A 12,818-nucleotide genomic window follows, 5' to 3' on the forward strand; every position below is an offset into this window, starting at 1 on the left:
CTGGCTCTGCCACTTCCTAGCTGTGCTAACCCTGGGGAGGTTAACTCTTTCCTTATCTGCAAAATGAGGATGATAACAGAAGCTATCACATGAAGCAGTGGTGAGGATTATATGAAACAATCCATGTAAAACCTTAAGCACTGTGCCTGCCAGTGCGTAGGCACTGGACAAATGACATATCTCTTACTGTTTACTTGTGAGTATCCAAGATGCACCTACTGCTCCAAGCAGATTGCCATCACTGCCACCGTGCTCTCCCCCTCTGAGGTTGGTCTGATCCAACTGACAGTGGTGCCTCTTCTTCCTCTCCTCGGAAGCTCCCAGCCTCCCCACCCTGGTGAGCTCAGGCCATGAGAATCAGCCCCCCACCCTATCCCTGGAAAGAGAGCAAGGTCACCCTGGTCCTCAGTGCAAAGGGAAGGGGAATGGGGGAGGGGTGGTGAAGGGTCATTGTGGGGAGCGGGGGTGAGGTGCTGCAGCAGGAATTCCGGAGCTGGGAAAGCTGCCATCAACCAAACAAGAAATGACCAAAGCCTGAGGTGAGTCTGTAACTGAGGAGAGAAGGAAAGTGCAGATTTGGGGAAAGAAAGGAAAATGTGAGTAGAATTGGCAAGAGGTGAGTCCAGAATGAAACATCACGCTTCCCCCTGCATCACAGCCAAGCTGCAACAGATGCGAGGCAAGAGTCAGAAATGAGAGGAGAACGAAAAACCAGAGCCCTGACTCTGCTGTGTGTGTGATGGATGAATCCGACAGGTAGTTAAGGATGGAGAGGAACAGCCATTTCAAGGCTGTGAAGCTTAAAACTCTTACTACAGAGCTGTGATGGTGGCAGTTTAAATGCAAATTTGTTAGACTTGATAAGTCCACTGGGTGTTTATTACATGTGAATTCAATGTTTTAGTGACACTTCCCAGACCTATTATGACTGTGGGGTTTCTGAATATTTTTCCTGCTGGTATCAGGTTTAAGGGAAAAAATAGCCAAGTAAAAAAATAGTGAGCAGGATTCCAGTTCTTTTTCGCTCACTGGGGAACATAGGCTTTCCAAACAGGGGCAGAGAGGAGTCAAGCCTCCTGGGTTCTTTCCCAGCTCTGACTGAGTTGGCTCCAGAATAGACTAACTCTCCCCAAGCTGGCGGTCTTCAGTTCCACTAATTTTCTGAGAAATGTACAGACAGTCTCGTGGGGGGCTCTTTAGGGAGCTGCTCTAGCCCCAAGGAAACATCTGAGGGGATCTTTCTCCCCAATACTGAATGAATGAATGAGTTGTAAATTTCACAGTGATCTGTCAAAGATGTTAGAGGAAAAGAAGAGTTTATCTATAGATTAAAAGAGACCGAAAAGGCATATCAGTTAATGCCATGTGTGGACCTTGTTTGGATTTTCATTTGAACATAAAAAATGAGATAATTGGGAAAGTCGAACATTGATTAGCTATCTGATAATTTTATTTGCCCTGCACCCTGTTTTGCAAAACTTTTAACTTTGTCATCATTGTTTAAAAAGAGATTTTACATTAAAACCTAGATTTCCATCTTATTTTGAGAAATAGTGCAATCTAGCCACAGATGGGCGCATTGCCTCACTAAGCTACCTGAGGACCTCTCTTTTGGTCCTCAGGTCCAAAATAAGTGCCAATTTTTCCACAAAGTGTTCTCTGATCACCCCAACCATGAGTGATTTTCCATCCCTCTGAGCTCTTGGGACCCATTTTATTTTATTTCTTGAAAAATTTTTATTGGAGTATAGTTGGTTTACAATGTTGTGTTACTTTCAGGTGTACAGCGAAGTGAATCAGTTATACATATGCATATATCCACTCTTTTTTAGATTCTTTTCCCATGTAGGTTATTACAGAGTACTGAGCAGAGTTCCCTGTGCTATACAGTAGGTTCTTGTTGATGGGACCCATTTTAATTACTCACCCAGCTCCCAGCCTATGTATTTGTTTTCTTGTAGACCTCTTATTGCTACTTGCCCCCCACAACACACACCTGGGCAGGATTAAGACCTTTAGAAGTTCTAAATGCTGCAAAGATTATGGAGGGTGACTCCCTGTATATGTAATGCCAAATCAAGTTTTATTTTTCAAAGTGGTGATGTTTAGAAGTAAGCTGAAGACAATCTTTCTAGATTTAAAATAAATTCTCCAACTTATTTTGAAAAATTTCAAACCCATGTTAAGAGTTGAAAGAAGAGTAAAACGAGCTTCTGTGTAACCATCTAGATTCACGAGTTTTTAATATTCGTGATATTTGCTCTGTTTGTTCCTATGAACTACTTGACAGTAAGTTTCAGACATGATGCTTTATCCAGCAGTTACTTCTTAAGAAAAAGGACATTTTCCTACATGACCACGATACCATTCTCACACCCAAGAAATTTGACTTTGATACAATAATATATAATATACAGTTCATATTTGAATTTTCCCAATTGTTCCAATAATGAATGCCCTGTAAAAAATTTTTTAAAATCTAGGTTCTAATCAAGGATCATGCATTATTACACCTGGTCTCTGTCGCCTCCTCTGATCTGAAACACTTCCCCGATGTTTGTTTTTAAAAATCTTTCATTTTGAAGCATCCAGGTCAGTTGTTTTGCAGAATATGCCACAGTTTGGATTTGGGTGAATGTTTCCTTATTATTAGATGGGTTCACTTTCAGCAGTTTTGCAAGAAACTACAAAGCTGATGTTGCATTTTTCTAGATTTTCTGTTTGTGAAGTTCCAGATAAATTCATCAAAGCTGAATTTGTGTGTAGGTATATGTGTTTTGCTGGTGCCCTAATCATGTGTGTCATAATAATCATAGCTACCATCATGTATATCATGCAAAGCATTGGTGTCTGTATATATGTAGCAACAGGGCTTCAGGTGATATAATGCCAAACTTTTTCCCCCCGCTAGTGTTTTTTCCTTTCACTAGTATCTTTTTAATTGAAGTATAGTTGATTTACAGCATTATTTTTCTCCACTAATATTAAACTACATCCTAACCAACATTTATTTTCCACTCTTTAATTTTTGCCAAATCTGTAGGTGTAACATGATATCTGTGGTTTCCATTTGTATTCTCTTGAGTGCTTAAGAGTTTGAGCATCTTTTCTTATGCTTATTGACCATTTGTGTTTTCTTTCCTGTGAAAGGCATCTTTATGCCTTTTGCTCACTTTTGGGGGGTTGCCTATTTCTTAAGTAATTTTTAAATCTTTATGCATTCTGGATACTAATCATTTACGAATATTATATATCTATCTGGCGAGATTAACACCAATAAGTCCTCTCCTTCACTTTAAAGATCCACAAACACCCTAAGATAATTCACACAACTTTGAGACCTAATAGTGTCACGATTTATTCTCAACAACTTAAAGTCTTTACTCATGATCAGGACCCCTAGCACCTCACAGGAACCTATCTCTCTCCCAACCCCTCTCTAGGCCTCTTCACCCAACTTGGGCCTTTCTGTCGTGTTTCAAAGACTAGCAAACTCTTGATGCAAGCGCACCCAGGAGGCACTCAGGAAGTGCTCCCTAAGTGAACGAATGAAGAAAGGAAAGAACATTACTGCGTTTCTAGGTAAAAGAGATGAAAAGAAAAAAGGAATGTTGGAGGGCCACGCCGGCTGATGATTGGCTGGCATCCACGATGGAGGGTGCTGGGAGAGCGCGGGACGTAGGAGAGGGTTTATTTACACCAGGTGGTCGCCGCCCAGCGGCTCACCACGTGGTGCACAAAAAGCAGCGCTTCGGCAATCGCTTGTCCGAGGCGCGCGCGGCGGCCCTTTGGGCCCCGCCCCTTCCCGCCCCCCGGCGCCACGGCCCCGGCCCCCGCGGCGGCCGCGCCAGAGCCTGCGCACTGGGGACCCAGTGCCTGCGGCGGCTCCCCGTTCGGCTGCTCTGAAGATGGCGGAGCGCGCCGGTGGTGGCACATCCCTGAGGGGGCTGCGGGAACGGATGGGTGAGCGGGCCGGCGGCTCCCGGGGGGGGGGCTCGGGCCCGCGCGGGAGGCGGGGTTCCCGCGGCCCCGGGGACTGTCGGAGCGGCGCGACCCGCTCCGGAAACCTTCACTTCGGAGTCGCCTCGCGCGCCGTCGGGTGCTCCCCTCACCCCCGCCGGAGCGCCCTGGGACGGGACGGGGCGCCGAGAGGGGACGCGGGCGGGAGGGGAGACGGCCGGCCCGCGCCACCAACGGCCCAAGTCCCGCGGCCCAGCTACCACCGCCAACGGCCGTAGCCCCGCGGGCGGGCGGGGCGCGAGAGAACTAACGGGCGCTGCTGGGGCGGGAGGGCGGGGGCCTGGCACCCCGTAGCCCGCGGACGGTCCCGAGCCCCGCCTGCCGTAGGGGAGAGGCGGACGCTCTAGCAGCCGCCGGAACGGACGCGCCGCTGCCCGGGAGGTGCGGGAGCCGGGACGGTCCTCGTGGCTCGGGGCAGCCCTGGAATCTTCCCTCTGCCCGGGGCTCTCGCGCTTTCATCCCCTCCCACGGTCGCAACCCCGGTCTCTCCCGCATCCTCCTGGTCAAGGTCTCGTTAAGGTCCGGTGAGGAGGGGGCCTTGGGGGTCTGGCTTTGAAATTTGGGATAAAACTTGGTCCCCCTGCTCCTCCTGGTTTGCCTCAGCACATGACTTCTCCAGGATGTCACCTTCCGTGGGACATCTTGCAGACCCTAGGCTGAACTGAACGGGACTCAGCGCTTCAGAGTGCTTTCTTCTAAACTGGTCCCATCGCCAAAAAGTCCCCCCCCACCCCCCGCGAAATTGTTAATTTTATAAAATTTGGCAGGATTTGGCATTGCTTAGTCCAGGAGACTGCTTCGCTACTTGAGCGAGATAGTATTTCTTGCTTGTGGGAGGTTGCTTTTAGTTCTCGGGCTAGTTTCCTCCTATATGAACTTGAATAAAACAGCCTTGCTGATTTTACTGAAATCCTTAGGGATTTTTTTCATTTGCAGTTGAAAAATTAGACCGGCTGCGATTTGGGAGGGTTTATGTTACTTCAGAACGCTTTGCATCAACTCCCCAGAGAATAATGTCAGAAGCAAAAACACTTTCATTATTGCATAGCGTGAAAAACTCTTCTGTCTCTTATTATGGTTCACCTACAGGGAGAGTTTGCAATAAATTCATTCATTGTTTTATTGCTTATTGACACCTAAGCTCCTCTGACATTGAATTATTTCACTGATTTAAACTAACCGGCCTTCTGGATAGCCCCCCCAAAGTATTTGCATACTGAATGTTGAAAAGTATTTTTAAATTTTATATGGGACAGCTGCTTGAATTCACAGTATTTCAAACTAAAAACTTAAGCAAAAAAGGCTTAACCGAGAACCTAGTTGACCTCCTTGCTGCCCATTTTGTATTAGGAATTGAAAACATCACATGTTAAACTTTTACAGAGGACCACCTTGACCAGAAAGAACTTACTTCATGGTCTCAGCATTTTCCTGAAGGGGACAAAGTCAGTGAAATATTCTGCCACTTTGTGGCAATTGCTTCTTTTCTGTTATCCAGATAACAGTGAGTAGCTTTTGTTGCTGTTTTAGGCAAAGCTCCCTGAACCTCCCCTATTTTTGTGGTTCCCTGATTGCAAATGTCTTTGGTTTTCTATTTTTTTTCTAAATATTTTCTCACCCTCTCCCTGGCCTAATGACATGCAAACTGTAATAAGGCCATGAAGAGAGACCCTTGGTATGGGTGGAATGGATCTGCACTCCCAAATGCTCAGCTTTGAATGAGGGTGAATCCAGGACTGGGCCGGCAACTGTGCGAAGGGTCAGGGACTGGGCTGCTGGAAGAAAGCCTGCTGCTAGACACCCCACAGCCTACACTTTGAGGGCTACATCCAGCAGGAGCACAAGATAAGACTTAGTAGCAATTGCTTTTTATTCTGTTATCCAAATAATGGTGAGTAGCACTGTATCCACTAATCTGTAGCAGTTAGCCCTAGCCCTTCTTATAATAATTTAAGAAAAACCTTTCAATCCTTTTTTTTTTGCAATCTACGCCCTTTGCTACCTAATGAGAAATACTAGTGTACTAGTTTGTGTGATCTAATGTTTCTAATTAGTACAGAAGAAAGGTCATGGAGAGGTGGGGCTACAGATTTTTTTTTTTTTTTGGTGCGGTACGCGGGCCTCTCACAGTTGTGGCCTCTCCCGTTGCGGAGCAACAGGCTCTGGACGCGCAGGCTCAGCGGCCATGGCTCACGGGCACAGACGCTCTGCAGCATGTGGGATCTTCCCGGACCGGGGCACGAACCCGTGTCCCCCGCACCGGCAGGCGGACTCTCAACCACTGCGCCACCAGGGAAGCCCGGGGCTACAGATTTTAGGTCGAACTCTGACTGAGAGTGATGTCAAGAGCAGCAGCTGAGGCAGACAATACAGAATTGCTAATAAGTACTGGGATGAGTATTTATCATTGGCATCTCATGGGATTAAGCATTTTGGGGTGATTGTGCTTGGGTGCAGCTTTAGGAAGATTCTTAAACTAATTGTCATGGAAAAGTGTTCTTCATTCCTTTCTTGCATTTAGCTTGCCCTAGTGGAGCAGAGCTCTGTGACACAGATTGTGTGTGTGTGTGTGTGTGTGTGTGTGTGTGTGTGTGTGTTGAGGAAGGGGGAGTGGGGTTTCTGGAGAGAAGCAGAAATATTCCACTATGTTGAAGTCAGTAGTGACCTAAAATGCTTTATGTCCAGAAGGGGCCTCAAAATTTCAATGACATCTTTTAGAAATCTATCAAGTGTAAAGCATTCTTTAATTTTGGCATCCTAGTGGCATCTATTTTTGGTTCATTTCATTCTGAGGTTTTTATTGGGCTGGATGGCTAGGATGATTGAGTTTGTTGTTTTCCCATCATAGAAGGAGAATGGGGGAATTCCATGGTGGTCCAGGGGTTAGGACTCTGCACTCTCACTGCCGAGGGCCCAGGTTCAATCCCTGGTCAGGGAACTAAGATCACACAAGCCGCGAGGTGCGGCCAAAAAAAAAAAAAAAAATGGAGAATGATTTTCTTTTTGTAATGTCTTTTACACACTTTCTCTAAACTTAAGCTTTTCTTAGCCACAGCATAACAGTGCTTACTTTAGAGATAAAAAAAGTAAATGCTTTATTTTAAAATATTTCCATTGCTGTATTTCCAAAGTATATTTTAAACCAAAGCCCATATATTTCATTTACTTATTGTTGAATAAATTTTATACATTTAGATCTTAATTCCTTCATTGTGATATTTTAAAAAGAAGTAACCTTAGAAGTAGCTGAGGTGGGAATATTAAACTAAGTCATATAAAGGTTGATGTGGGTTTTGTAGCCTGGTCCTTTGATAATTCTGTAATGTTTCAAAGTTAAGTTGCTTCTTAATCTACAATTAAGTTCTGGTTTTACCAGTTGCTACCTGTGTGATCTGGGAAAGTTATGTTTAGCCTCAGTTTTCTCATCTGTAAAATAAAGAGGGGAAAATAATAATATCCACTTTATAGGATTGTTATGAGAATTAAATGAGGTAATAACCAATGAAAACAACTTCATAAATGGTGGTATACATTATTTGTTATGGCAGTTTTTTGGAAATACAGATTAAGATTCATAATTCAGTTTTAGTAATAAACTCTACATGTTTTCTTATGTAATCTCCAGGCAAAAGGTAACTTTTAACTTTAATTTTGGATTTAGAGTTAGTATAAGAACTATAGAAGTACTCTATTGCACCTGTTACTTTAAAGTGAATTAAGTAAATTTTCTCATTGAATGGAGTTGAATAAAATGTTCATTTTGTTAAGTCCAGACATAAAGGCTTTCTCCCATTGTTTGGACATTTTTAGAGCCTGTTCTTTTGGTGAATGTATTTCTTGCCAGTAGGAATTTGGACGTAAAGATCTAAAAATAAGTTTTGAGGGGACTTCCCTGGTGGTCTAGTGGTTAGGACTCAGTGCTTTCACTGCCGTGGCCCGGGTTCAATCCCTGGTCGGGGAACTGAGATCCCGCAAGTGGTGCGGCACAGCCAAAATTTAAAAAAAATAAATAAAAATCATATTTGATATAAACTTTATATGATTTGGTTCATTATTGCCATCACAGCTATTTCTTAGGTTACTTCTGATTAATAAGATCTTAAATCTGGTAAAATTGTACATTTTGAGAAAAATTGTCCTTATGGCCAACTAAATTATGCCAAAATATGGACTTACTTTAGGATTTTTTTTTTTTTTTTTTTTTTGCGGTACGCGGGCCTCTCACTCTTGTGGCCTCTCCCGTTGCGGAGCACAGGCTCCAGACGCGCAGGCTCAGCGGCCATGGCTCACGGGCCCATCCGCTTTGCTGCATGTGGGATCTTCCCGGACCGGGGCATGAACCCCTGTCGCCTGCATCGGCAGGCGGACCCCCAACCACTGCGCCACCAAGGAAGCCCACCTTAGGATTTTTAAGCAGGAAAACTGAATGTGCAGAAGCAACAGTGGTTTTCTCTATGCTCACATAGAAATGTGAGTGGAAGGGAGGATGTGTAGGATGGTTTAATTAACTTATAGACTATAGTTAAGAATTTTCTTAATACATTAGTACTCAAATTCAGAGGATAGTCGTGGTCCACAAAATTGATGCTAGTTAAATAACTGAAGAAGCTGACAAGAATCTAATCTTAAAATAGCTAGATCATGGATTATCTGAGCTGTTAGGTCTCTGAGATTTAAAAAAAAATCCTTTTACCCTTTTGAAATGGCGATCTCTGGCAACAATTGTGATGTCACTTTCAAGGTTACTCTATAAAACGGCTCTCAGATATTTTTCCTCAGTGGCAAGTAACATCTCAAAGTCCATTCATTCTGAGTACAACCACAGTCCCTCTATTCCCTTATTTTATAGTTGCCCATCTACAACTGTTTTATATTTTTCTTGATATGTAGAACCCATAATTGTATGCAGTATCACAGGGGCATATTTCCTGTGCTTTTATACGAGAGTAGAAGAGGAGTTTTCAGTGCTATTCTCCAGCTCCTTTCTGAAGATGCGTGGTACTATGGGGCATTTTATTTTATTTGATTTGAAAACTTGTTCTACCTCTTTATTTTATTTTATTTTTTAACATCTTTATTGGGGTATAATTGCTTTACAATGGTGTGTTAGTTTCTGCTTTATTACAAAGTGAATCAGTTATACATATACATATGTTCCCATATCTCTTCCCTCTTGCGTCTCCCTCCCTCCCACCCTTCCTATCCCACCCCTCCAGGCGGTCACAAAGCACCGAGCTGATCTCCCTGTGCTATGCGGCTGCTTCCCACTAGCTATCTACCTTACGTTTGGTAGTGTATATATGTCCATGCCTCTCTCTCGCTTTGTCACTATGGGGCATTTTAGATACAGCCATATATGGAATTAGAGTTCAGGGAATTCCCCAAGAACTTGTTTTTGTATCATCTTAGAATTTTAGTTTTTCTTACTTTCCCTCAAATTGTGCTCCCGTACTCTTATATTTCACCCTTATTGAAGTTTATTTGCCATTTTCTACCTGTTCACACAAGATGTGTAAATTTATGTTATATAATTTATATTTATTTGCTCGACATTTTCCTACCTAGAAGAATACCATCACATTGTCAATTCCTTGAGTGTTTTCTCCACCTTCACTGTGCATCAGAATAGAGCTTTTAGCAACTGCAAAGGCCTGGGCCCCATTCTCAGAGAGTGGAGGCGGGGAGGGGAAGGCTTTGCTAATTTTTTTTAAAAGCAATTTGGGTGACTCTCTTGTGGAGCCAGGGTTGGAAGCCCCTGACCTAGGTAATTTATACATGTACTCCTTATATTGGGCCCAATCTCTGAGGCTCTCACCGTTGACACTTTTGCATCCAAATTCAGATCCATAAACTCCAAATCTTTTTCTAAATTCCCCCAATTTATGGCGAAACATTTTTCCAAATCCTTGCCAGCTCAATTTTTCTAGTACTTGCTGTAATGTCTGTCTGAGGCATTTTTGAAAGCTATTAATCAGCTCTTACTCACCCACCAGCTCGTGCTGCTACTTCTACTGACAACTCTGTGCGCACAGATAGGCTGGCATGTCTACGGTAAACACTGTTAATTCTTTGTTGAATTATTGTTGAACATCATAGGTACGCAGTATGTCTTTGCTGACCCAGAGTCTGTCATGATTTTGCCTTGTAGAAGAGATTCTGTCCTTTATCATCGAAGATAAAATTGGCTGTGCTTTGCCACCCCTGGATTAGCTGTTCGTATTCTTTTTTTAAAAATTAATTAATTTATTTATGGTTGTGTTGGGTCTTCGTTGCTGCATGCGGGCCTTCTCCAGCTGTGGCGAGCTGGGTCGCTGTGGTGCGTGGGCTTCTCACCGCAGTGGCCTCCCCTGTCTCAGAGCACGGGCTCCAGGTGTGCAGGCTTCAGTAGCTGTGGCACGCGGGCTCAGTAGTTGTGGTTCCCGGGCTCTAGAGCGCAGGCTCAGTAGCTGTGGCACACGGGCCCACTTGCTCTGGGGTATGTGGGATCCTCCCGGACCAGGGCTCGAACCCGCGTCCCCTACATTGGCAGGTGGACCCCTAACCACTGTGCCACCAGGGAAGTCCCACTGTTTGTATTCTTAATATCGAATCCCTTTCCTTTATCTCCCTGTATTTTAGTTGCTGCTGCTAATGCCATTGCTGAAGAAAGACGGAGTCAGGGTAGCTTTAGCGCTCTTCCATCACAGCCCTCAAATATAAAATCAGCATTTAAACCAGGTATAATTTCTAGAATGCTTTGATAGATGTCAAAGTGTTATATCCTTAAAGTTTGATATCCTATGTCTAACTGTATTCTTTCTTTTTTTTAGTAATAGATGGATCTGTGCTTAAAAATGATGTAAAGCAAAGATTAGCAAAGGAACGCAGAGAGGAGAAAAAAAGACAAGATGATGGTATATTTTAGACTTTTTTTTAAAAAGTTAAAATGAGTGAATTTTATGTTAAAGTTACATATTTCCAAAGTGGTTTTACTTACTTTTTAATCTGTTCATATGATAGATTATACGTTTTACAGTATGTGTTATACTGGATTAAGAGTTTATACTAAATGAGATAAAGAAGGTCCATGAAAAATATTTTGACCAAATTGTTTTATTTTTGAACTAGTAGTTTCTGTTAGCTTTAATTTTCTGAAAATTAAGGTATGAAAATTTCTTCAACATTTGTAGAAACAAGCAAAATGGGATTTCATAAAAATGACTTAGAAACAAAAATGAGGAAATTCCCTGGTGGTCCAGTGGTTAGCAGTCTGCTTTCACTGCTGGGGGTGGGTTCCAAAACAAAAACAAAAACCAAAAAAACAAAAAATGGAGTTGCTAATAATCCTAACATAGATATGGTATCTTTCACTGATTGCTATGCTTTTCGAGTGTAACTTTGTATCAATTAGGATCTAAAAGAATAATCTTTCTACACCTTGAGAGAATACTTTTTTTCATCTATGTATTTTTCTCATCTGGCCCTGTAAATCCACTGCAAAACTAGTGCTCAAGTTCATTCAAATAAAATAGCAATTGTCTTTGTTTTGGTGAGGAGCTGTTTCTTCCTGTAGCTCTTTAGAAGAGTATTTTACAACTTCATAGATGGCTCTCCAGGCTTTAGTGAGGGGAAATTTGAACGCAGGAAAGCATCATGCTGGTCAGTAATGTGGTATGTGCCTAAAGCCCACGAAGGTCAAACTGGCATGCTTAATATGGTCTGTCTAGATGAGGCCTTTGAAAAGAAGTTTCCTAATAGAAGGGAAAAAAACGTATATTTTGGCCATGTGTTTTTTTACATCTTGTTTTAATGTACAGCATATTAATCGGATGGGGTTTGACTTCAGCTCAAGTCAGCAGAAACATCACATGAAAGAAAACATTTCTTCTGAATTTGGAATTTTAGTTCGGACAGGAGAGTCATCTAAGCCAATTCAGTTCTCAGGAGTTAAATGAACACCCAGTGGAAATGATTCTTTTGTGGCCATCTCTGTTCACTTATATAATAAGTCTTTAGTCATTAGCACAGGTTATGTTATTTTTAAGAAAGAGAATAAAATATAAACTTTTTCCTTCTCTGTCTGTAATGTGGAAAACTTAAATATTTTCTTGGCTCTTACCTTGCATTTGGAATATTTCAGCTAATAAAGAGACACAGCTACTTGAAAAAGAAAGAAAGTCTAAGATCGTATACGAAAAACAGATGGAAGAAAAGCAGCGAAAGCTGAGGGAACAGAAAGAAAAGGATGAACAACGGAGAATATCTGCAGAAAAAAAGAGAAACGAAAAGTTACAGGAAGAAAGGGTACATGTTTCCAGCCTGTTAATCAGATGATGCACTGTGTTGCCTGGTTCTGCAGTACTTTTTTCTTAGCCCTTCTCTGCTTTTACTGGAACCAATCCCAAATCTTCTTTCTTCTTTCCTTCAACATTAGCACCTCTTGCCCCATCCTGATCCGAGCCTTGCACGTCCAGGGAGAACCCTGTCCACTTGCAGGGTGCCTGCAGCCTGGGCTTTGCTCTGAGCGGCTTTCTATCCTACAAAAGGTGTTGTCCCATTGCCTAGTATTCACCTAGGGCCCCTGAGAGGCCCCCTTGTGACCCTGACCTGCTCTGCTTCTCACCTCAGCACTCGCTCATCGGCTCATCGAGTGAGTGGCAGAGGCCCAGCCAAGCGAGAGCCTCGCACTCTCCCACGGTTCCCTGGCTCTCTCTCCTTCGCGCTCTCTCCCCCCTCCCCTTCTTGTTCCTTTTCTTCCTCTCTGTTGTTTTGTAGCCCTGCTCTCTTTTCCTGTCGGGACTCTGCTTTGGTGTCTTTGG

At 43.1% G+C, this 12,818-nt stretch overlaps 1 protein-coding gene across 2 annotated transcripts in view; it reads left to right on the forward strand.

The window, feature by feature from the left end:
- The first annotated feature begins 3,845 nt into the window (after positions 1-3,845).
- The window catches only part of MAP7D3 (MAP7 domain containing 3), a 34,950-nt gene continuing 25,977 nt past the window's right edge, over positions 3,846-12,818 (forward strand). For both annotated transcript variants that reach the window (XM_022554254.2, XM_089904059.1), the window contains exons 1-4: positions 3,846-3,963; positions 10,639-10,737; positions 10,830-10,913; positions 12,140-12,303. In XM_022554254.2, coding sequence (XP_022409962.1) covers positions 3,909-3,963; positions 10,639-10,737; positions 10,830-10,913; positions 12,140-12,303 — 402 coding nt within the window. In that variant the 5' untranslated portion in view covers positions 3,846-3,908. The remainder of the gene's footprint in view (positions 3,964-10,638; positions 10,738-10,829; positions 10,914-12,139; positions 12,304-12,818) is intronic.

The sequence above is a fragment of the Delphinapterus leucas genome, chromosome X, assembly GCF_059928025.1.
Source record: "Delphinapterus leucas isolate spDelLeu-1000000601 "Yukka" chromosome X, BTC_Dleu_Yukka2, whole genome shotgun sequence".
Classification (NCBI taxonomy): domain Eukaryota; kingdom Metazoa; phylum Chordata; class Mammalia; order Artiodactyla; family Monodontidae; genus Delphinapterus; species Delphinapterus leucas.